The 23,280-nt window shown below is 49.4% G+C and overlaps 1 protein-coding gene and 5 non-coding genes across 6 annotated transcripts; 2 read left to right on the forward strand and 4 right to left on the reverse strand.

Moving 5' to 3' along the window:
- The first annotated feature begins 3,636 nt into the window (after positions 1-3,636).
- On the forward strand, positions 3,637-8,881 carry LOC128409025 (zinc finger and SCAN domain-containing protein 31-like). Its single transcript, XM_053379189.1, has 4 exons — positions 3,637-3,719; positions 5,443-6,179; positions 6,895-6,985; positions 7,946-8,881. The coding sequence occupies exons 1-4, from the start codon at positions 3,656-3,658 to the stop codon at positions 8,824-8,826; spliced, it is 1,773 nt and encodes a 590-aa protein (XP_053235164.1). The 5' UTR covers positions 3,637-3,655; the 3' UTR covers positions 8,827-8,881.
- A 9,826-nt stretch (positions 8,882-18,707) lies between these two features.
- Positions 18,708-18,789, reverse strand: TRNAS-GCU (transfer RNA serine (anticodon GCU)). The gene has a single exon. It is a non-coding gene; the product is annotated as a tRNA-Ser (tRNA).
- Positions 18,790-18,808: 19 nt separating this feature from the next.
- TRNAN-GUU (transfer RNA asparagine (anticodon GUU)) lies at positions 18,809-18,882 on the reverse strand. The gene has a single exon. It is a non-coding gene; the product is annotated as a tRNA-Asn (tRNA).
- A 2,324-nt stretch (positions 18,883-21,206) lies between these two features.
- Positions 21,207-21,278, reverse strand: TRNAE-UUC (transfer RNA glutamic acid (anticodon UUC)). The gene has a single exon. It is a non-coding gene; the product is annotated as a tRNA-Glu (tRNA).
- A 364-nt stretch (positions 21,279-21,642) lies between these two features.
- On the reverse strand, positions 21,643-21,715 carry TRNAM-CAU (transfer RNA methionine (anticodon CAU)). Its single transcript has one exon. It is a non-coding gene; the product is annotated as a tRNA-Met (tRNA).
- An 853-nt stretch (positions 21,716-22,568) lies between these two features.
- TRNAF-GAA (transfer RNA phenylalanine (anticodon GAA)) lies at positions 22,569-22,641 on the forward strand. The gene has a single exon. It is a non-coding gene; the product is annotated as a tRNA-Phe (tRNA).
- The last annotated feature ends 639 nt before the right edge of the window (positions 22,642-23,280 follow it).

Here is a 23,280-nt window from a genome sequence, read left to right on the forward strand (position 1 = left end):
ATGAAGGGTATCTTTTTATACGCCACAGCGGCAGCAAGAGTTCTTATCGCAGCAAAATGGAAGAGTATTGAAATTCCCTCTATATATGAATGGATCCAAAAGCTGACAGAATATGCCGAATTAGACAGTCTATCAGAAAAAAATTAATAAGAGTAAATCAAAACAGGAATTTGTCTAAAAATGGGAGGTTTTCAAAGAATATTTGAAATATAAATATAGTAATGGATCCAAATGGTTTCCAGAGAGTGGTAGGGAATGCTTTATCCCATGTTGATGGCCTTTCAGCTGATTCCCTGGTGGCCCACTGGAATGCGGAGTTAACCAGGGCTATCGACTGTCTGGCTCCGAAGCGCCCTCTCCGATTGCATGGAGCCCGGACAGCCTCGTGGTTTTCTTCGGAGCTGAGGGCAATGAAACAATCGGCGGCGGCAGAGAGCGTCGGTGGCAGAAAACTCACTCCGAATCTGACCGGACACAGGTTAGAGCTCAACGTCGAGCCTACCAAGTGGCGATAGCGACGGCGAGGAAGACTTTCTTCACCGCCTCTACTGCATCTGCAGAAAACAGGAGACTCTTTCAGGTGGTCCGCAATTTAACAGAACCACCTTTACCACCGGGGCCTTGTAAAGACCCCAAGATCTCCTGCAACGATTTTGCAAAGTTTTTTGCAGATAAAATCACTCATATTCGGAAGGAGCTAGACACCACCATGGGAGCAGGACTGGGGCGGGAGAGTGCTAGAGCCCTGTCTGGTCAAGTTGCATGGAATCAATTTCAATCTGTTACCCCCGAGGATGTGGACAGGCTGCTTGGACGCATGAAACCAACCACCTGTCTCCTTGATCCTTGCCCATCCTGGCTAATAAAAGCAAGCCGGGAAGGGCTGGGCGATGGGCTCTGCAGGGTGGTGAATGCTTCCCTCTGTGAGGGAACATTCCCAGATCCGCTGAAAGAGGCGGGCATTAAACCGCTTCTTAAAAAAACATCTTTAGACCCGGCCAGTATGGCCAACTATCGCCCAGTCTCAAATCTTCCATTCTTGGGCAAGGTGATTGAGCGCGTGGTTGCTGAACAACTCCAGGCACGCCTGGAGGATGCGGACCATTTGGATCCCTTCCAGTCGGGATTCAGGCCTCATCACGGGACTGAAACTGCCTTGGTCATGCTGGTTGATGACCTCCGGTGAGCTAGGGACAAAGGTGAGAGTTGTTTCCTAGTTCTGCTGGATCTCTCAGCGGCCTTTGATACAACCGACCATAACATCCTTCTGGACCGTCTAGAGGGGCTGGGAGCTGGGGGCACTGTTATACAGTGGTTTCGCTCCTTCCTCCTGGACTGTGTTCAGAAAGTGGTGGCGGGGGATGAGTGTTCAGACCCCTGGGCCCTCACTTGTGGGGTGCCTCAGGGTTCTGTACTCTCCCCCATGCTTTTTAACATCTATATGAAGCCGCTGGGAGAGATCATCAGGGGGTTTGGACTGGGTGTCCATCAATATGCAGATGATACGCAGCTCTACTTCTCTTTCAAATCAGAACCAGTGAAGGCGGTGAAGGTCCTGTGTGAGTGCCTGGAGGCGGTTGGAGGATGGATGGCGGCTAATGGATTGAAGTTGAATCCTGACAAGACAGAAGTACTGTTTTGGGGGGACAGGGGGCAGGCTGGTGTGGAGGACTCCCTGGTCCTGAATAGGGTAACTGTGCCCCTGAAGGACCAGGTGCGCAGCCTGGAGTCATTTTGGACTCACAGCTGTCCATGGAGGCACAGGTCAATTCTGTGTCCAGGGCAGCTGTCTGCCAACTCTACCTGGTACGCAGGCTGAGACCCTACCTGCCTGCGGACTGTCTCGCCAGAGTGGTGCATGCTCTAGTTATCTCCCGCTTGGACTACTGCAATGCGCTCTACGTGGGGCTACCTTTGAAGGTGACTCGGAAACTACAACCAATCCAGAATGCGGCAGCTAGATTGGTGACTGGGGGCGGCTGCCGAGACCACATAACACTGGTCTTGAAAGACCTACATTGGTTCCCAGTACATTTCCGAGCACAATTCAAAGTGTTGGTGTTGACCTTTAAAGCCCTAAACGGCCTCGGCCCAGTATACCTGAAGGAGCATCTCCACCCCCATCGTTCTGCCCGGACGCTGAGGTCCAGTGCCGAGGGCCTTCTGGCGGTTCCCTCATTGCGAGAAGCAAAGCTACAGGGAACCAAGCAGAGGGCCTTCTCGGTAGTGGCGCCCGCCCTGTGGAACGCCCTCCCATCAGATGTCAAAGTGATAAACAACTACCTGACATTCAGAAGACATCTTAAGGCAGCCCTGTTCAGGGAAGTTTTTAATGTGTGATATTTTAGTGTATTTTTGGTTTCTATGGAAGCCGCCCAGAGTGGCTGGGGAAACCCAGCCAGATGGGCGCGGTACAAATAATAAATTATTATTGTTGTTGTTGTTGTAGTTTAAACTCTGTTGCAGCATTCGAGGAACTTCAAAAGAGCTTACTTGACTAATGTGTGGGGCTGCCTCATAGTCTTCTTCAAAAGTGGCAGTTAGGTGGTAAAGGGGGATGAATGATCTGGCAGGCACATACAATGCCTGATCTGAAATAACTGCACGGGCTGCCAGCTTGTGACTAAGCCAGGTTAAAGGTTATGTTATCTGTGTATATGGCGCCCTAAACAACTTGGGACCAAGTTACAGTATGTGGAGATGGGCTGCAGCTCAGTGGTAGAAGGTCTCAGGTTCAACCCCACACACCTCCAGCAGGGACTGAGGGAGATCCCAAAACTTGGGGAGCTGCTGCCAGTCAGTGTAGACAATACTAAGCTAGATGGACCAATGGACAGACTTGGAATAATATAGCAGATTCCTGTGTATGTGAGAAACCTGCCTGCATGAATCTGGCAAGCAGAAAGTGGATAGAGAAAAGTTTTCCTCCCTCTCTCCTAATACTAGAACTTGAAGGTTATCCAGGGAAGAAAATACTTCAAGCAGCACCTGTGGAACTCCCCGCCACAGGAGGCCATGACAACCACCAACTTGGGATGGCTTGAAAAGAGGATTAGACAAATTAACAGAGGGCAAGGCTGGCTACTAGCCATGACGGCTATGCACAGTCCGAGGCAGTAAATGTTTCTGAATATCAGTTACTAAGAACCATAGGAGGGGAGAAGGCTCTTGGGCTGCGATCCTACTGGGGGGGGGGTTCCCACAGAGATCTGGATCATGGGTGTATCCAGGATTTTTGTTAGGGAGGGCAAGCCTTTTGTTAGGGGGGCAGAACCTCAGTTTGCTATGTATTTTCATTGATTTTTATTGATTTAGGGGGGCAACTGCCCCTCCCTGCCATCCCTTGGCTATGCCCATGATGTGGACAGACCTCCTGAGAACAGGATGCTGGCCTAGATGGGCCGTTGGCCTGATCCAGCAAGCTCCCCTGGTATCCTTCTTTTAATCTGTCCACTTTTATATATAACACGCAAGTTGCCTTTTCAAAAAACCAACGACAAAATGAAATACAAGGAAAGGGTTAAATGAACCGAGTTCTCCTTGGCAGAGAGGCGCATGAATTTGAGAAGGGCAGATGTGAAGAAGGCAGCCGCTTTGTGTCCCTCCTCCTCCTCCTTGCTTGGGAGACTGGCTTTTGGGGTGCACACCCCGCCTTATGAAGATCTGGGAGGCCCCCAAGACATCACCAGCAGCTGTGATGCAAAGACCGCCAGGAGAGGGTGAGTTTCAGGCAAGGCCCGGATCCAGAGGAAGAGCAGGAGAAGCAGAAATAGCTGGAGAGAGGGAAGCAGCAGTGTTGCAAGCAGGGAAACCGAGAGTCTGCGCTGGGGTGGCCAACTTACAGCCTCTCGCCTGTGCCTTTTTGGCTGCAGCCTTTGAGTGGCAGACCTGAGCTGCGCCATGGCTTGCATCACTTGCATCCCTGCTTAGGGAAGCTTTTAATGTTTAACGGACTATTGTATTTTAATATTTTGTTGGAAGCCGCCCAGAGTGGCTGGGGAAACCCAGCCAGATGGGCTGGGTATAAATAATAAATTGTTATTGTTATTATTGCTCACCTTTGCAGATTCATGCAGCTGTTAATAGCACAAGAGTAGGGCTGGTTTCTTTTTCCGTCGGCCAGCCTCACATATGCTGTGTTTTCCTATCATTTTTGGATTCTATTCTACCTTCCATTGAAAATTATGTCCAGCGTCTGAAGCAATGGGTCTCTGAAGACCACTTTATGGGGAATCAGAAGTGGGGGCAGCACTGTTGCGCTCGGATCCTGCTTGTAGGTTTCGCATTGGGGGATCCAGTTCACCACTGCAAGAGATGCTGGACCAGAGGACCAGACCCAACAGGGCTTTTCTGCTGTTCCTAAAAAACTCTGCAAATACAGTCATACCTCAGGTTACAGAGGTTGCTTCAGGTTGTGTTTTTTCAGGTTGCGGACCACCGAAAACCCAGAAGTACTGGAACGGGTTACTTCCGGGTTTTGATGGTCGTGCATGCGCAGAAGTGCTAAATCGCACTTTGCACATGCACAGAAGCGCTGAATCACAACCCGTGCATGCACAGACGTGCAGACGCGGGTTGCGAACGCTGCAGGTTGCGAACGTGCATCCCGCATGGATCACGTTTGCAACCAAGCGTCCCCTGTACTAATAACTGGTGTCATTTTTTAAGCAAATCAATCCTGCAAATCTCCAGCAGCTGCTCAGAAGGATAGTGTGTTTATCTATCTTATAACAGCGAGGGGTGTATATTGCCCATTTGGTGATGGTCCCTAAAAACTGAACCATGAAAGCAACTGATCTTCTTTTGCTCTCACATGTTTCTCTGCCTATTTGTGTTCAAATGACCATTTGGAAGAAAGAAGCCAGTGTGGAAAAGCAGAATATTCCTGTGGGTCATTTGGAATAAACCAATGATTTTATACCCCCAAACAATTTTGCCCCTGCAGCTAGCTATATATAAAAAATATTTATAAGCTGGGGATGATGGGAGTTGTAGTCCAGCAGCATTTCTGAAGGCCACAGATTTCTCATCTCTTAGTCAGATCTAGGGGTAGGGAATCAGTTCTATTCACATTTAAAGGGGAACCTACTTAATTAGCAAAAGAAAGAACTGAAAAACATCCCCATCCCCCCAAAAAATCACATTTAACCTAAGTTTTCAGTGCTGTTCTCCAGCCAGATAATGTGTACAAAATTGCATGTACTGGATGTGCAGAGTAATGCATATTTTTGTGATTGCTTTGCAAAATGTTGCGGGAAGTTGTGGTGGTGGGGATATGCATATAAAGAGGAATTTGCAGAAATTAAAGAACAAATCATGTGGAGAAACAAATTTAAGATTGGGGAAATTAGAATCTAAAATCGAGAAACTGGGTTAGACCTGGTTTGCGTTTGTTTTTTAATAAATTGCACACTTACTGACATTGCGCTGGATGTTTCCCAGTTTCGTGTGCAAAGCAAGGAAGCATGCCTGGAATAAAAACAGAACAGGAGGATCCAGCAGAGTTCGGACCAGGGGAGTCCCTGCAGAGGGACCTTCACATCATCCAGGTGGAGACCAATGGAGAGCTTTCTGGGGAAGCAGCCGCACACAGAATTAAGCAGGAGCCAGATGGAGGGCTGCAGCAGTGCTGGGAAGCTCTGCGGGGTAAGTTCCCAAAGGATGTGGCCGCCGCTTGGCCAGGATGCGAAAATCCGCTGCCACCACGGCCTCACTTGGGGAAGATCCCTACGGATTTTAAATATTCCATAAAGGGATTTGCAGACTCCAAATGGTGGACTCATGAAGAGTGGAGGGTCCAAACGTTGCCAGGTGTTAATGGAGAATCCCATGAGGTTGACCGGAGCCAGGATCTTTCTGGGAACCTAGCAGAGGGGGGCATTCCAGCTGGCTTGGAGGCCCAGCGCTTGCGTTTCCGGCGGTTCTCCTATTGGGAGGCTGAGGGGCCCCAAGAGGCACTTGGACATCTCCGGGAACTTTGCTGTCAGTGGCTGGAGCCGGAGAGACACACCAAGGAGCAGATCCTGGAGATGGTGGTCCTGGAGCAGTTCCTGATGATCCTCCCGGAGGAAATGCAGAGCTGGGTCAAGGAACGCGGGCCAGAGACCGGCAAGCAGGCGGTGGCTCTTGCAGAGGATTTCCTCCTGAGGTTGAAGTGGTCTGAGAACCACAAAGAGCAGGTGAGCAAACTGTTTCATCCTGAGGGTCACAACTTTCTCAGAAATTAGCCCTTAACAAAAATGCGATACAATCTGCGTGTGTGTGTGTGTGTGTGTGTGTGTGTGTGTGTAAAAATCAGTCTTTAAGTGTGGTGGCACCTACACATTGGAACTATTGCTATCTAGCAATAGTTTTGTTGATTTATTGTTTTATTGTTTTCTGCACCTGCTAGAAACATTTTTGTTTAGACAAGACTTCCCAGATATCTAGGAAAGCGTATGTGTTTCACGTTTATTGCTGGTTTTTCATTTTTTTAACTTTTAAGTTATTTTTACTAATAATTTTATTGTTCCTTTTTGTTTTTGGTAAACTGTTTTGAGGTTTTTTGCTTAAAGAGAGAGACAAAATCATGCAGCATATGAAATACAGTGGTACCTCTAGATACAAACGGGATCCGTTCCAGAGCCCTGTTCGCATCTAGAGGTAAACGTAACTAGTGATGGCACGTCTGCGCACGCACGTGTCGCTTTTCGCTGCTTCTGCGCATGCGCGTGATGTCATTTTGAGCGTCTGCGCATGCGCAAGAGGCGAAACCCAGAAGTAACGCGCTCTGTTACTTCCGGGTTGCCGCGGGGCGCAACTCGAACGCACTCAACTCGAAGCGTATTCAACCCGAGGTATGGCTGTAAGTAAATAAAAAAATGAAAATATATTATTCACTGGCCTTCATTTCAGACACCATGTGGGCAGCATCTGTCAGAGACTGTCACGTTGAAGCTTTCCATGGAGGCTGTAGAAGAAGGCGATGGAGACACCATTGTCCCAGGCAAGTATTTACTGAGCGTCCGAGGTGCTTGTGGTGTAGCAGGGGCTCCACATTCCTCCTATGTGAAGTTCAGAGTGCACCTAAAGTCCACACTCCCAATTTAGAAACCAACATAGGGTATGAAGTCAAGATTCCCGCCTCCCCCTTAAAAAAATATTTTTTCCTCAGTTGGATCTGAATGAGGCAGTAGAAGGCTATACCACTTCAGAGCTGTTGATGTGGAATCCTGTTTTTAAACACTTTTCTTCCTAACAAAGTCTTAAAACAGCTACACTGCTTGCCAGTTATTTTCCAGGCCCACTTCAAGGTGTCAGCTTTGGCATTTAAAGCCCTAAATCAGGCTTCCTCAACTTCGGCCCTCCAGATGTTTTTGGCCTACAACTCCCATAATCCCTAGTTAGCAGGACCAGTGGTCAGGGATGATGGGAATTGTAGTCTCAAAACATCTGAAGGGCCGAGGTTGAGGAAGCCTGCCCTAAATGTTTTGGGATCCAAATATTTGCAAGAAGGCTTTCTTCCATAGTTACCTCCCTACATGTATTATAGTTAGGGCTTTTTTTCAGTTGGTACTCAGTTCTGACACCTCCTCAGTTGGGTGCCATTGCCATTATAAGAGAACAAGGAGACACTAATGATGAGTTCCAGCACCTCTTTTTCTAGAAAAATAGCACTGATCATAGTGAATACCACTCAGATTTGTCTGCACAATTTTTGTCCCTGGCCTTGGATGAATATCCAGATTACAGAAACTTCCACTCCCTTTTCCATTTTAGATGGAATTATCTAACACCCCTGATGAAATATATAGGATTGTTTGTGATTTTTGTTGACATCTATGTTCCTGTTTAAATGAGGGGCCAACTTGTCCTGTTAATTGTCCTGTTAATTGCATAGATCAGTTCTTACTCCACTTTGTGTCCTTGGTGTGACCGATTTAACAGGTGTCTTGTTTTCTTCCAGCTGTTGACTGGCAAGTGAAGGTGAAAGAGGAGCCCAAGGACGAAGAGACTCTTCTGCCACAAGGACCCAAGAAAGGAGATGTCCCCACAGGATCATGGGAAAACACCAAAGGGAAAAGTCCCCAGGATCCTGAAATGGAACTGATGCCCAGAGGTTTGCAGGTTCAAGAAAATCATGTAGAAAACCAACCATGGAGGACAGCAGAGCTATCCTTTCTCCATGAGGGTGCTCACACAGGCTCACACAAGAGGGCCTTCCAGGACGGACTGCTCCGGCGTAAAAGAAAGAAGGTGGCTGTGGATGGCGGGAAGAACTTGTTCCCGAGCTCTGACGTCCTCAAGAAGCAGAGGCTGCTGATGGCAGAAAAGGCATACAAATCCTCGGACTGGGGCAAGAGCCTCAAGTTGCGGCTGCACCTCAATATGCCTGAGAGGAAACGCATGGGAGGGAAACCCTCCATCTGGTCAGACTTTGGGAAAAGGTTCCCTCAGCCTTACGATGCTCCTCAGCCCCGGGAAATCCAGACAAGAGCAAACCAACACGTATGTTCGGAGTGCGGGAGGACCTTCAGCAGGCAATCCCACCTCCTCATACACCAGCGCATGCACACAGGAGAGAAACCGTATACGTGTTCGGAGTGTGGGAAGAGCTTCAGCTACAGCTCGGTCCTTACAGAACACGAGAGAATCCACACAGGGGAGAAGCCCTACGAGTGCTCGGACTGTGGGCAGACCTTCAGCCGCAGGTCGTACCTCATTCAGCACGAGAGAACCCACACGGGGGTGAAGCCCTACGAATGCGCTGAGTGCCAGAAATGTTTCACGCGGCGCAGCGGCCTTCTTCGACATCAGAAGCTGCATGTGGAAAGGAAGCCAAGCTGAAGCCGTGTCTTTTTAAGAATCTTCCATTTCCTTTAACTATGCATTAAAGATAATATTGTTGGTCACAGGAGAATTGGATGAATAAATATTAACTGTAGGTTGTACAGGGTTGTTGTTTTTCTTGTTGGGGGAAAATATGTCTTCTGTAAGAAGGTAAGAATCATCTTGCTAGATCAGACCAAGGTTTAGTTTATTTATTTCCAGTGCTTTCCACAAAAAGTGCAGAGCAGCTAAAGTCTGTTTCGGGGGCCTAATCTGGCCCGCCTGTAGGATGAATCTGGCCCCTGTGGCAGTTTTTCCCCTGAAGTATAATCCTAAAAATACCTCAACGATGTCAACCCTAAAAAGAGCTCTCTTTGAAAAAAGTTTGGACACCACTGCCCTAAATAGATACTTTTTGTAGAGCACGACTAGCAGAGTATTCCAGCAATTCAACAAAGGAAGAAAACAATTAAATATGTGCACGTGTAAGGTAAAGAGACAAAAGATATAAAGAAAAATATTGAAATAAACTTGTGCAAAAGAGGCAATACAACAATATTCCAAGATCAGACATTAGCAGATCAAAAACTCCTATACAATGGTACCTCAGGTTAAGTACTTAATTCGTTCCGGAGGTCCGTACTTAACCTGAAACTGTTCTTAACCCGAAGCACCACTTTAGCTAATGGGACCTCCTGCTGCTGCCACGCCGCCGGAGCTCCATTTCTGTTCTCATCCTGAAGCAAAGTTCTTAACCTGAAGCACTATTTCTGGATTAGCGGAGTCTGTAACCTGAAGCGTATGTAACCTGAGGTACCACTGTACTGTAATCAAAAATATTTCATCCTCACAACAGTCCTGTGAGGAAGGTTAGACTGTGAGACAGCGACTGGCTGAGGGTAACCCAGTCAATTTCATGACTTGAGTGGGAATTTGAATCCTGGTCATCCTGGTCCTAGCCCACACTCACCACTATACCACACCATCTTTGAAAGTAGATATTTCCTCCAAACACAGCCTATACCCTGGCCTTCCCTCTCAATTTTCTGAAAAAAATATATTGTACATTGAGCCAGCCCTGCCCTTGGGGATGATACTGATCAGTTGCCCATAGAAGAAAATGGAGAAATTCAGGATTTTAGCAAAAGTGTGCAATAGGTAAAAACACATGAAAGGTGTGGACAGGACAAGAGTTTGTGCTCCTTCTAATTCTTAATTTTGTGTAACATTTTAATGCTATCATTGTTGAATTTTTAACTTTTAAAAGCTGGTCTGCATGATAGTCACTGGAGCCCACAGCCAACTGGGCATGGCAGAGGCTGTGTAATTCCTGCATTCTCAGCTACCGGTAAGTATGTGGGATGTCGCCCCTTTGAGAGAGGCACTGATGACCCAGGAGGCCATTTCTTGGTGAGAGAACACAGGGGATGTGTGATCCATCAACCTCTGTGTTATGGTATGACTCATTAGCCTGTTTTTCACCCAGCAAGATCTGTTCTTCAAAACCTGAACTCTGTGTCCATACAAAGGTGATATCTAACACCAGAACGAATTAAGTTCTTAACCTGAGGTACCACTGTAAATAACAGCAATCAAGATCTCGAACTCATCACCCACGACACCCAGAGTCTTCCCTTTTCCCTTCTTGGAGAGCGCAGCTGAACACAGACCTTGGCAAAAAGGAGAGAGCAGGAAGTTGCCTTCTCAGAGGCTTAAACTCAGGACCTTCAGATTATGAAACTGACCGGCTGCTTCATGTGCTAAGAAGCGGGCAGGCAGTGGCATCTCCTCCCCATTGAGAATGGTGGGTAGGGCAGCTCATGGCAGGTCTGGTCACAAGAGGTAAAGCCAGGTGGTTATAGGAGGTGGAGACAATGTTGGTTTTCTCTCTCTCCATCCACCTTCCTTGCAAAGATGCACAACTCACAATTCATTGATATTGACACATAGTGACAATGCATCACCCCTGGTGAGAACCTTCAGAAATGCAACCTTCAGGGACAGTTAATACAGTGGTGCCCCGCAAGACGAATGCCTCGCAAGACGAAAAACTCGCTAGACGAAAGGGTTTTCTGTTTTTTGAGTCGTTCCGCAAGACGAATTTCCCTATGGGCTTGCTTCGCAAGACGAAACGTCTTGTGAGTTCTTGCAAGTTTGTTTCCTTTTTCTTAAAGCCGCTAATAGCCGCTAAGCCGCTAATAGCCGTGCTTCGCAAGACGAAAAAACCGCAAGACGAAGAGACTCGCAGAACAGATTAATTTCGTCTTGCGAGGCACCACTGTACCAGCAGCCCAATCCAAAGCAAGTTTAATAAGGAATGTTAATGCAGAAACTCCAAACACATTTAATTGGGCTGAAGCCACTGAATTCAGTGAGATTTACCTATGAGAACAGAACAGAACTGAATTCAGTGAGATTTATCTCTCCCCTCGCTTCACCTTTCTACCTGTGACTTCGCAGGAGGGATGGAGAAGAGCGGAGAGGGTTTAAAGAACAGAGCAGGGTGGGTAGGCAAGGCTTCCCACAAACAGACTTCGGGTCAGATGAGGAGCCTGGCAAGTTCCCCACACCTGAGCCTCCAGCCAGTGTGGGGAAGGCCACTGATGGCAGGATTCGAAACATAAAAGCTTTCCAATCAAACCAGGAAAGATATTCCACCAAAGGTCTTTTCAAGTAGCAAGTGTTTTGTTTTTAACCAGTCTTCTCAATCCATTTCCTCTCAGGGAATCCTTTTGCTGGGGCAGGCCGTGGCCAGAGAGCCGAGTTGCTGCTCTGTGCAGAGAAGTAAAGATTATTTAATCGCTGGCTCAGTTTATTGTAAATATACACCTGAGCAGCAGAAGACAATACAGGCGGGGACCTGAGGGAGCTATTTAGGTAGAACAGGGCGATTAGGCCAACTTTTCTGAGCTGGTTCTCCTATTTGGAATTTGGAGAAAGTATTGTGGGCGCCAGTTGCAAGATGGTTGCTGCGGCAACAGGGCACAACACAAAATGGCTGCCCCATCTAAAAGAGCAGAAAAAGAGACAGAACCACAAAATGGTGGCATGGTGACCAGCCCCACTCCCACCAGCCAGTGATGTAGAAGCATTATGGCCAGCCCAATACATTTCAGCGCTTGAGGCAAACCACAAAATTGTGCCTCAGCTGCCAGAAAAGGAGGCGAGGAGGTGAGTGAAGATCTATATCAGAAACAAGCGGGGAATAAAGATCTACATCAGGAACAAAGTGGGAATCTTTAACCAACAGCAGAAGAGGGAATCAAAGGTTGTCACTGGGGGTGGGGTGTTACTGTCAATCATGCTGGGAAGGTGCAGAGCCCAGGAGACCCCATAGGACAGCCCCTGCCATTTCCTCCCTAGGGTGAGGGGAAACCAGCAGTACCAAGACGTGGGCTGAAGCCATCACTGTTACTGTGGCGGCGGCAGCAGCAGCAGGCAGGCAGGGGTGTTCTGAGGCAGGGGCAGAGGTTGCAGTCCACCCCGGGTGCCATTCCAAAGGAGGGGTGACAAAATGCCAACCCCCGATTGGCAGCTCCTCCCAGGGCACCCGCCACACTCCCCGGGATGCGTGCCACGCCCCCTCAGACATCTGCCGCTCCAGGTACTGGAACAGGTTGCTTCGCCTCTGGCAGCAGGCAATGCATTCCTTGGAGGATGGATTTGGTTTGAGTCCAGGCTGGCAGATGCCTTCCTCTGCCTTTTACCTCCCAAGTAGCAAAGATAGCATAGCTAACTGAAAGTCGATGCTGCAGATCCTACATCCAGTGGGGGAAATGCTGATGAAGGCGAGATTCAAATTCACATGTGCAAAGAACAATGGATTAGCTGCTCTTCGCCTTCACCATGCAAACCCCTGACCTGGGTAGGCTCAGACCACCTTATTTCTGGTTAAGAGCCAGACATGCTAACTGATTGGAGGTCTTTAAGCAGAGGCTTGACAACCATATGTCAGGAGTGCTCTGATGGTGTTTCCTGCTTGGCAGGGGGTTGGACTCGATGGCCCTTGTGGTCTCTTCCAACTCTATGATTCTATGATTGTGCCGCAGAGAGCTGAGTGGTTCTCCACCAACACCACCAGCAGCCTCCCTTGACGTTTATCTGCCAGAGCTGAATAGATGAAAAGCACCAGGCCACTTTCCTGCCATCCAGCAGAGTGGCGCAGCAGGAGCGTGCTGGGCCCATAACCCAGAGGTCGATGGATCAAAACCATCCTCTGTTAGGTGCCAATGGCATTTTGCTTTTCCCTTAGACCAGGGGTAGGCAACCTAAGGCCCATGGGTCAGATGCGGCCCAATTGCCTTCTCAATCTGGCCCACGGATGGCCTGGGAATCAGCGTGTTTTTACATAAGTAGAATGTGTTTATTTAAAATGCATCTCTGGGTTATTTGTGGGGCATAGGAATTCGTTCATCCCCCCCCCCCCGAAATATAGTCCAGCCCACCACATGGTCTGAGGGACAGTGGACCAGCCCACAGCTGAAAAAGGTTGCTGATCCCTGCATTAGACAGCACACAAAAGAAAACGGTGAGAGGCATTTGCTTCCTGCTACTGGCTGGAATGCTTTGTGTTAAACAGTTCCAGATTCTGCAGTCCTCTGTTCTCTTCCAGCAACAGACTTAGAGCTAACTACCTTCTCTCCAGACAGTGATGGTTCAGTGGAAGGCGCCCAGCAGAGAAGTCTTTTCCTTCAAGAGGCCACGTCCTCAGTCTCTGCCGTGCCTCACTGGAGCAACTCCATGCAGTATCTTTGCGACAGAATGAAAAGACCCCCATTTAGTGTGCCAATGGTACTGAAATATACTCAGAGTCGCAAAGTGATTTCATGCTCTTTATTCAGCTCATAGTGGTGAGGAGGAATGAATGAATGTCCCCTCAAAGTATCTGCTTTATATACATTATTTACACAATGGGCTGCACATGATTGGCTAATTCCGGAATTCTACTGTAAGCCAATCAGCTTGTGGATTCACTTCAATCTGGAGCATGATTGGGTGGTTCCTTCCAACCAATCATACTGCTGCATTGTTCTAGGACCAATCAGACTGCTGCATTCTGAATCCTATTGTTCTAGGACTAATCAGACTGCTGCCTTTTGGATCCTATTGTTCTAGGACCAATCAGACTGCTGCAGTTTGGAGCCTATTCAACTCAGTACATAACACCCCTCCCCTCTAAGTTCCCGTCCTGCCCGGGAGGTCGCATTCATAGTCCTCGAGGTACGCTGGCGGCCTACGTGTGCGTTGCGGCCTGGGGTGTTCCCTGGTCCGGGGTTCAGGTTCTGGCTCGTGTTCCAAGGATGCTGGCTGTGATGGGGCTGTCTGGTCTGGCGCAACCGGCTCGCTCAGTCGTGGTTCTGGTTCCGGTGTCCTTTCGGCCTCGCAGGTCCTCTCTGTATTTACTGATTCTGCCTCTCCTGCTGGCCCCTCGTGCTCTATGGGCCTCACTGCCCCTCTGTTCCCTTGGGACTCCTCTGACCTTTCCTCCTCCTGGTTTTCTCCCGGGAATCGTCGCCGTATCTGGTCGCAGTGGCGGCGCCAGCATTGCCCCCCATCTGTTAGCACCTCGTACGACACGGGGCCAGTGACCCTGGTGACTGTGGCGGGTACCCATGCTGGGCCTGCCCCAAAATTCTTTGCGTACACTGGGTCCTGGGCCTCGAAGGTCCGGGGGTTCCTGCCTTCCCCCACCACTACCTCATCCTGAGCTCTATCGGGGTGAAGGCGGTCCAATCTGATTGCAAGGCGCCGACCCATTAGTAGTTCAGCGGGGCTCCGGCCAGTTGTTGAGCTGGGGGTGCTGTGCTGTGCTAGAAGGAATGTGGCAAGGCGGTACTCCCAATCCCCTTGCGTCATGCGGCGAAGGGTGTCCTTGGTGGTCCGCACCATGCGTTCTGCTTGGCCATTGGTGGCAGGATGGAATGGCGCCGAACAGATGTGGCGGATGGCGTTTTGCGCTGTGAAGGTTTGGAATTCTCCTGACGTAAATGCAGTCCCGTTGTCTGAGACGAGAGTGTCAGGGAGCCCGTGGGTTGCAAACAGCCTGCGTAGTACCCGGATGGCTGCGGACGTAGAAGTGGACGGTACCAGTGCGACTTCCAGCCATTTGGTGTAGGAGTCCACCACTATGAAGAATGTTTTTCCCTGAAAGGGGCCAGCGAAGTCCACATGCAGGCGTGACCATGGTGCTCGGGCGGACTCCCAGGACTGGACTGGGGCCCTTGGGGGATCTGGGCGGGATTCTTGGCAGGCCTGGCAGTGTTTGACCCAGGCCTCTATCTCTCCGTCGATCCCCGGCCACCACACATAACTCCTGGCAAGGGCCTTCATTCTTACTACCCCTGGGTGTGTCTCGTGTAGGGCTGTGAGGACCCTTTTGCGGAGGGGCTGGGGAACAACGACCCTGCTTCCCCATAACAGGCACCCCTTGTGGGCCGACAGTTCATGTTTGCGGGTTGTGTAGCTGGCGAATTCTGGCCCGGGGCTGCTGCTGGGCCATCCCCTCCACACCCAGTCCAGGACCCGGGAGATGACCCTATCTTTCTTGGAATGGTGTGCAACTTCTTGTGCCTGAATGGGGCGGTCGGGAAGCAGCTCCAGGCTCATAACCTCTTGTGCAGGTGCTGGGTCGGGGCCTGTTTCCGGTAGTGGTAGCCTGCTGAGGGCATCCGCATGGCCCATCGCCTTCCCCGGACGGTGAATCAGTGCATACTGGTAGCTGGCAAGGAAAATTGACCACCTGAGGACGCGAGGAGACAGCACTTGGGGGGTCTGCTTTTCAGGGGCAAATAAGCCAAGCAACGGCTTGTGGTCAGTCACCACGGTGAAGGGCCGCCCGTACAAGAAATCATGGAATTTTTTTACTCCCTTCACGATTGCCAGACCCTCCTTGTCGATTTGCGAGTAGTTCCGCTCGGTTGCGTTGAGTGTCTGGGAAAAGTATGCCACCGGTACCTCTCTTCCATCCGGGAGTTGGTGTCCCAGGACAGCGCCAATTCCATAGGGCGAGGCATCGCATGCTAGCACCACCGGCAGCCTCTCGTCGAAGTGTGCCAAGACCGAGTTTGAGACAAGCAAGTCCTTGACTGCCTGGAATGCGGCCTCCTGGCGCTGGCCCCACACCCAAGGGGCCCGCTTGTCCAGGAGTCTGTGTAGGGGCTCTGCTACCGCCGCCTTGTGGGGAAGGAAGGAATGGTAAAAGTTCAATAGTCCCAAGAAGGCCTGAAGTTCAGTCTTGTTCTTGGGCGCTGGGGCATCACAAATGGCCCGTACCTTGTCCCCAGTCGGGTGGACCCCTTCTGCGTCCACCATAAATCCCAGAAAGTCCACCTGAGGCACTCCTAGTAGACATTTTTCCCGCTTCACCTTGAGACCCGCCGTCTGGAAACGGTGCAGAACGGTGCGGAGGCGGTCCTCAAACTCCTCTGGTGTGGGCCCGGCAATCAACACATCATCGAAGAAGGGGGTGACGCCAGGAATCCCTTTAAGTAGAGAGTCCATTAGATTCTGGAATATGCCTGGTGCCACGCTGACACCGAATTGCAGCCGCTTTACCCTGAATGCTCCTCTGTGCGTCACAATCGTCTGTGCCTCTGCTGTGGCCTCATCTACTGGCAGCTGTTGATATGCTTGGGCCAAGTCCAGCTTGCCAAAAATTTTCGACCCAGCCAGGGTGGCAAGAACATGGCTGACCACTGGCACTGGGTATGCATGGGCCGTGAGGGCCTTGTTTATGGTACATTTGTAGTCTGCGCAGATGCGGACTGAACCATTAGGCTTGACGGGCGTGACGATTGGGGTTTCCCAGGGGGCATTAGGCACCGGCTCCAGCACTCCTTGCTCCACGAGCCGGTCCAATTCCTCGTCTATACGGGGTTTCAGGGCGAACGGGACCCGGCGGGCCTTGAGCCTGACCGGTCGTACTGCGGGGTCAAGCTGTAGAGCAATGGGGGGGCCCGTATACTGTCCCAATTTCCCATCGAAAACCCCCGGAAATTCCTTGCATATGGCGTCCACGTCCACTTGTAAGCTAGTGTGGTTCACCCCGGTGACGGCTAGCCCCAGTGGTCCAAACCATGCCAATCCCAGTAAGCTAATGTAGGGGCCCTTGACCACAAGCAAGTCCAGTTGCCGCGTCCGCCCTCGGTATTGCACCCTGAAGGTCCCCACCCCCATTGTGGGGACCTTACGTTTTTGGAAGTCCCGGAGGGTGAATGGGGCCGGCCTGAGTTTGGGACCCCCAGTAGGACACAGTTTCCTTAAGGTCCTTGCCGAGATTATGGATAGAGTTGAACCCGTGTCAAGCTCCATGCGGCATGGGGCCCCCTCTATCTGTACGTCAACATAAATTTTCTCTACGTTGGGGTGGGGCAACTGGTATACCTGGAAGTCCGTGAGCTCTGTCGAGTTGCCTTGGTGCGTTGGGCCCCGGGACCTGGGGCTCTTGGATTGGTCATCTGATGCCTGGCGTCGGGTGGGCCGAGCCCGACACACCCGGGCGATGTGTCCCAATTTTCTGCACTGCCTGCACTCTGCGTTGCGGAAACGGCAGGTCCTCCTCTCGTGACTTTCTCCACAGCTTGCGCAGCTCCCTCCTTCTCGTCGAGGCAGCTGTGGTATGTGGGCTGCTTGAGTGCGCTGCTGTACTCGGTGCACCTCCTCCCTGTCGGATCCTGAGTCGTCGGTGAGGTCTTCGTGGTGGACCCTCGGTTGGGACAGCTGGCTCGGCCGTGCCTCTTGCGTCGACCTCTCGGCAGCTTCCGTTGCCAGGGCCTCCTCCAGAGCGACCTGGAACGTTAGGTCCTTCTTAGCGTAGAGGCGTTGTTGCAGCTTCTCATCCTTCAGGCCACCGACGAGGCGGTCACGAAGCATGTTCTCCAGCTCTGAGAAGTTGCAGAACCGGGCGGCTTGGCGGAGAGAGGTCACAAACCCAGTTATGGTTTCCCCAGGGGCTTGCCGCTTTGCGTAGAAGGCATTTCGACGAGCCACCACTGAGGGCTGTGGCGAAAAGTGCCCCTTCAGCTGTTCCATTATTGTTTTGTATGGAACAGTAGCGACGTCTTCCGGCGCAAGGAGGGCCCGGGCGATTTCAAACGTCTCCTCTCCGCAGACGCTGAAGAATATCGCCCTCTTCTTGGCGTCTTCTTCGTCGGTGACCCCTTTGGCTTCTAGGAGGAAGGTGAAACGGGAGGCGTACGCTTCCCAGTCTCCCGATGCTGGGTTGAACGGCGAGAAGCTGTTGTCGGTTGCCATTCTGAGTTCCTTGTGTCCCGGAGCTGAAGCCTGGATACACGGTGCGAGGCAGCGGTGCGGCAGGTGGCGGTGCTGCGGTGCTGTGTGTGGCAGTCAGCTCAGCGGGATCCCACCTTCGTCGCCAGTGAAATATACTCAGAGTCGCAAAGTGATTTCATGCTCTTTATTCAGCTCATAGTGGTGAGGAGGAATGAATGAATGTCCCCTCAAAGTATCTGCTTTATATACATTATTTACACAATGGGCTGCACATGATTGGCTAATTCCGGAATTCTACTGTAAGCCAATCAGCTTGTGGATTCACTTCAATCTGGAGCATGATTGGGTGGTTCCTTCCAACCAATCATACTGCTGCATTGTTCTAGGACCAATCAGACTGCTGCATTCTGAATCCTATTGTTCTAGGACTAATCAGACTGCTGCCTTTTGGATCCTATTGTTCTAGGACCAATCAGACTGCTGCAGTTTGGAGCCTATTCAACTCAGTACATAACAGGTACAGAGGCATTTTGTGAGGTTGCCAATCTTGTAGAACCTGTCTTCAAGTTCTACACTTTATTCTGACTCTTACCTTTTCCAGGAGTCAAGACAGCAGAACTAAGTAAAAGTTTCCATCCTGAAATCCTGCATCCCAAGGGGAAAAGGGCCGATGAGGGTGGGATTCGAACCCACGTGTGCAGAGCACAATGGATTAGCAGTCCATCGCCTTCACCACTCGGCCACCTCGTCTATGAATCCTGCCCGCAGCCATCCCTGGGTGGGCTCGAACCACCATCCTTCTGGTTAACAGCCAGACGCGCTAACCCATTGCGCCACAGAGACCTGGGCAGCTTTCCTCCTTTCATCTGAGGTTTTGTAGATGGAGGTGTTCATAAGACAGGTGAGCAGAGCTGGGACATGACACTGAGCCATCTGAAATAGCCTCCCACCACCAGCAGGTGCTTTTAACTTGTCAGTGAGAAATGATGAGCCAGTACTGCTTCAGAACATCCATCTCTTCCCTATTTTCCAGGGAAGTCCCTGATTTAGAGAATGTCCTGGTTTTCCTTAGGATGTTCCTATTTTCACTGGAGAAATGTTGGAGGTTATGGAGTTATCCAACCCCCGAACCATCTAAAGGCAATCCTGTATAGAGAAGTTAAAAAGTTTTATGTTTTATTATTATTTATTATGTTTTTATTTATGTTGGAAGCTGCCCAGACTGGCTGGGGCAACTCGGTCACATCTGTGGGGTATAAATAGTAAAATAGTCCTCTATCGTCCCCTTCTCCTTGTGCCCTCCATCTTTCCCAACATCAGGGTCTTTTCCAGGGAGTCTTCTTTTCTCATGAGGTGGCCAAAGTATTGGAGTCTCAGCTTCAGGATCTGTCCTTCCAGTGAGCACTCAGGGCTGATTTCCTTAAGAATGGATGGGTTTGATCTTCTTGCAGTCCATGGGACTCTCAAGAGTCTCCTCCAGCACCATAATTCAAAAGCATCAATTCTTTGGCGATCAGCCTTCTTTATAGTCTTGTATGTTACAAGTTATTGAGCATTAAATAAGGCAGCCAGCTTCACTGTTGTTCAGAGAGACTTAGAGCAGTGCTAACTGCTGTAATAAAGGGCTGTTGCTTAAAAGAGCTGTGTCTGTCACCAATCTTTCCCACTATACAACAAAAAGGTGTGTGGTTTGTTTGTTTTTATGCAAAGCTTCAAAGAGTTAAACCCAGAGAAGATTGTTTCCTAGAGAGGCCCACCAAGGATTGCAGAGAGGAAGCATGCAAAACAGTGAAGCCTCCCTTCCTATTATGCCAGGGATGTTCCCCAAAGGGACTAGAGCTACTATGCAGTCCTTACAATATTTCCGGTAGTCAACTCAACAGTTTTCCACCCTAACATTACAGTCCATGGGACTCTCAAGAGTCTCCTCCAGCACCATATTTCAAAAGCATCAATTCTTCGGTGATCAGCCTTCTTTATGGTCCATACATCACTACTGGGAAAACCATGGCTTTCACTTATACGGACCTTTGTTGGCAAGGTGATGTCTCTGCTTTTTAAGATGCTGTCTAGGTTTGTCACTGCTTTTCTCCCAAGAAGCAGGTGTCTTTTAATTTCGTGGCTGCTGTCACCTTCTGCAGTGATCATGGAGCCCAAGAAAGTAAAATCTCTCACTGCCTCCATTTCTTCCCCTTCTATTTGCCAGGAGGTGATGGGCCCAGTGGCCATGATCTTGGGTTTTTTGATGTTGCGCTTCAGACCATATTTTGCGCTCTCCTCTTTCACCCTCATTAAAAGGTTATTTAATTCCTCCTCACTTTCTGCCATCAAGGTTGTGTCATCTGCCTATCTGAGGTTGTTGATATTTCTTCCGCAATCTTAATTCCGGCTTGGGATTCATCCAGCCCAGCCTTTTGCATGATGAATTCTGCGTATAAGTTAAATAAGCAGGGAGACAATATACAGCCTTGTCGTACTCCTTTCCCAATTTTGAACCAATCAGTTGTTCCATATCCAGTTCTAACTGTAGCTTCTTGTCCCACATAGAGATTTCTCAGGAGACAGATGAGGTGATCAGGCACTCCCATTTCTTGAAGAACTTGCCATAGTTTGCTGTGGTCGACACAGTCAAATGCTTTTGCGTAGCCAATGAAGCAGAAGCAGATGTTTTTCTGCAACTCTCTAGCTTTCTCCATAATCCAGCGCATGTTTGCAATTTTGTCTCTGGTTCCTTTGCCTGCACCCAAACTTGGATTCCCCAGTACAAGGTTTAAAAATGATTGAGAATGCTGATAAACAGGTAAGGTGATTTGTGGAAAGTGAGCATGGGTTGGGGATTTTAGTTAGTGCTATTTCTCTGTTTTTAATAACTGAAAAAGTATTTAAACTAAAAAAAAAAAAAGGATCCTCTCACTGGGACTCAAACCCAGTTTGGGGTGATGATGAGGGTGTCAAATCCTAACCACTAAACCACCAGGTAGTACGGCAGGATCTGTCTGCAGACAGGTTTCTTTCTTAGCACATCACTCAGTGTGACCCAATGTGCATTGCAGGGGGTTGGACTAGATGACCCTTGGGGTACCTTCCAACTCTACAATTCTATGATTCTGTGACCCATTGAAAAGGAGCCAAAGTCAGGCTAGTGCTCCTTCTTCCTGGCAAAAGGATTCCCTGACCGGGAATTGAACCCGGGCCGTGGCGGTGAAAGCGCCAAATCCTGACCACTAGACCATCAGGGACAGCTGAAAGTAGCACCACCTTCCTGACTTTTCATTCCTTCTCTCAATGAGCTTTGTTTGTTTGTTTGTTTGTTTGTTTGTTTGTTTGCTTTAAAGACAGTTTTGCTCTGTCCAGGCACATGGGCTTATCTGAGACACCAACACACATCCTCTCCCACCCAAAGCATCACTCCTGTCCTTGAATTCACAAGATAAAACACTCGGAGCTCTTGCTCAGAAACATAGCTGTCAACTTTTCCCTTTTCTTGCGAGGAATCCTATTCGGAATAAGGGAATTTCCCTTAAAAAAAGGGAAACGTTGACAGCTATGCTCAGAAAACAGAGGGGGCACACACCCTTTGCAAAAACAAAGAGATCTGCAAGTTGCCTTCTCTGAGGCTCGAACTCAGGACCTTCAGATTATGAGACTGACGCGCTGCCTACTGCGCTAAGAAGGCTGCACAGAAATATGCCTGAGCACATTTTCAACAGAAACCCATGTCAGGTGTGGCCACAAGACAAAACCTCTGCAAGAGCATCACCTCGACGAGGGGAGAGGAAACACTTGCAGCATTTGGGGACTTTACAACGCACAGAAGAGGCTGGTCAGAGAGGTGGCATGCTAGATTATAAAATTATGCATGGCATGGAGAAAGTGGAGGGAGAAAAGTTCTCTCATAACCCCAGAACTCGTGAGCATGCAGTGAAGCTGAAATTTGAAAGATTCAGGGCAAGAAAGAAAAGTATTTCTTCACGCACCACATTTAAAACAATGGACCTCATTCCCGCAGGAAGCAGTGATGGCCACTGAACTGGATAGCTTTAAAGAAGGATTAGACAAAGTCAGGGTGGACTGTTCAAGGCTGGTAGACCATTGTGAGAAGAGGATGCTAGACTTGGTGGGTCATGGGCCTGATCCAGGAGGGTTCTCCTTATGTTTTTATGCTCCCTGTTTGGAAATCTATCCCCTGCCAGTGTGGTGAGACTTGCCAAATCACTAGACCAGCCAGGTCTGGACCAGGGTGTTGCTGTTCCACTTCTTGATGGGCCTGTTATCTAAATTCAAGGGCTCATCTAGGCTTCCACTGGCGCCCTGTGAGACAGCAATGAAGTCGCCAGTCCTGTGATCTGGGTTCGTGCATGCCTTCCTCTCTTTTTTGCCCCTTGGAGAGGTGGGGGCAGCACAGCTATCCAAAGGTTTCGATGCCAGGGCGCCTGGCCACTGAGGAAAAGGTCCAGCCACCTCATCTTGCAACTTGGGAGTCTTGTTTCTGGGAGAAACTAGAATGGTGCTTGCTTTTGCCCTGGGCAGCCAAAGTAGCTCAGCTGGGAGAGCATTAGACTGAAGATCTAAAGGTCCCTGGTTCAACCCCGGGCTTTGGCAAAGCTTTACCGGCCGTGCTCCTTTTGCATAGTCCATTCACTCCCTTTGATGGGAATTACCCCAAAGGACGCTCCCCTTGCTATGTGGAAAACTTCGGAAAAAGGGAGCTCTCCTTTGAGCCTGGGATGGTGGGATTCTGATCTGTTGTGCTTTGCTCACATGGGCCATTCTATACAAGATCTCAAAGTAGCTGTCTTATTACAAAAGAATTTCAGAAATAGACTGAAAAGAGAAGTTGCTGAATTGCAACTTATTACCAAACTTAAAACCATGGAGAGATCTGGTCTGAGTAGAGACATTGGATTCTTATCTCATTATACATGATAAAGCTATCTTTAGCCATCTCACCCCTTGCTTTTTCCTGCAAGACCAATTGCAGTCAACAGGTTTACCACACCTATCAGCCAGTCACCCATTCCCACCACCCTTCTGAGTAATACCCCTCCCCACCCTCTCACTATATATAAGGATCTGGTGACTTCTGTTTCAGTGTATCTGAAAAAGTGTGCATGCACATGAAAGCTCATACCAATAACAAACTTAGTTGGTCTCTAAGGTGCTACTGGAAGGAATTTTTTTGTTTTTCCACTCAAGTCACTGTTACAACAATCAAGATCCCTAACTCACCACCTGTGTCAT

Source organism: Podarcis raffonei, chromosome 2 (assembly GCF_027172205.1).
Source record: "Podarcis raffonei isolate rPodRaf1 chromosome 2, rPodRaf1.pri, whole genome shotgun sequence".
In the NCBI taxonomy this organism is placed as follows: domain Eukaryota; kingdom Metazoa; phylum Chordata; class Lepidosauria; order Squamata; family Lacertidae; genus Podarcis; species Podarcis raffonei.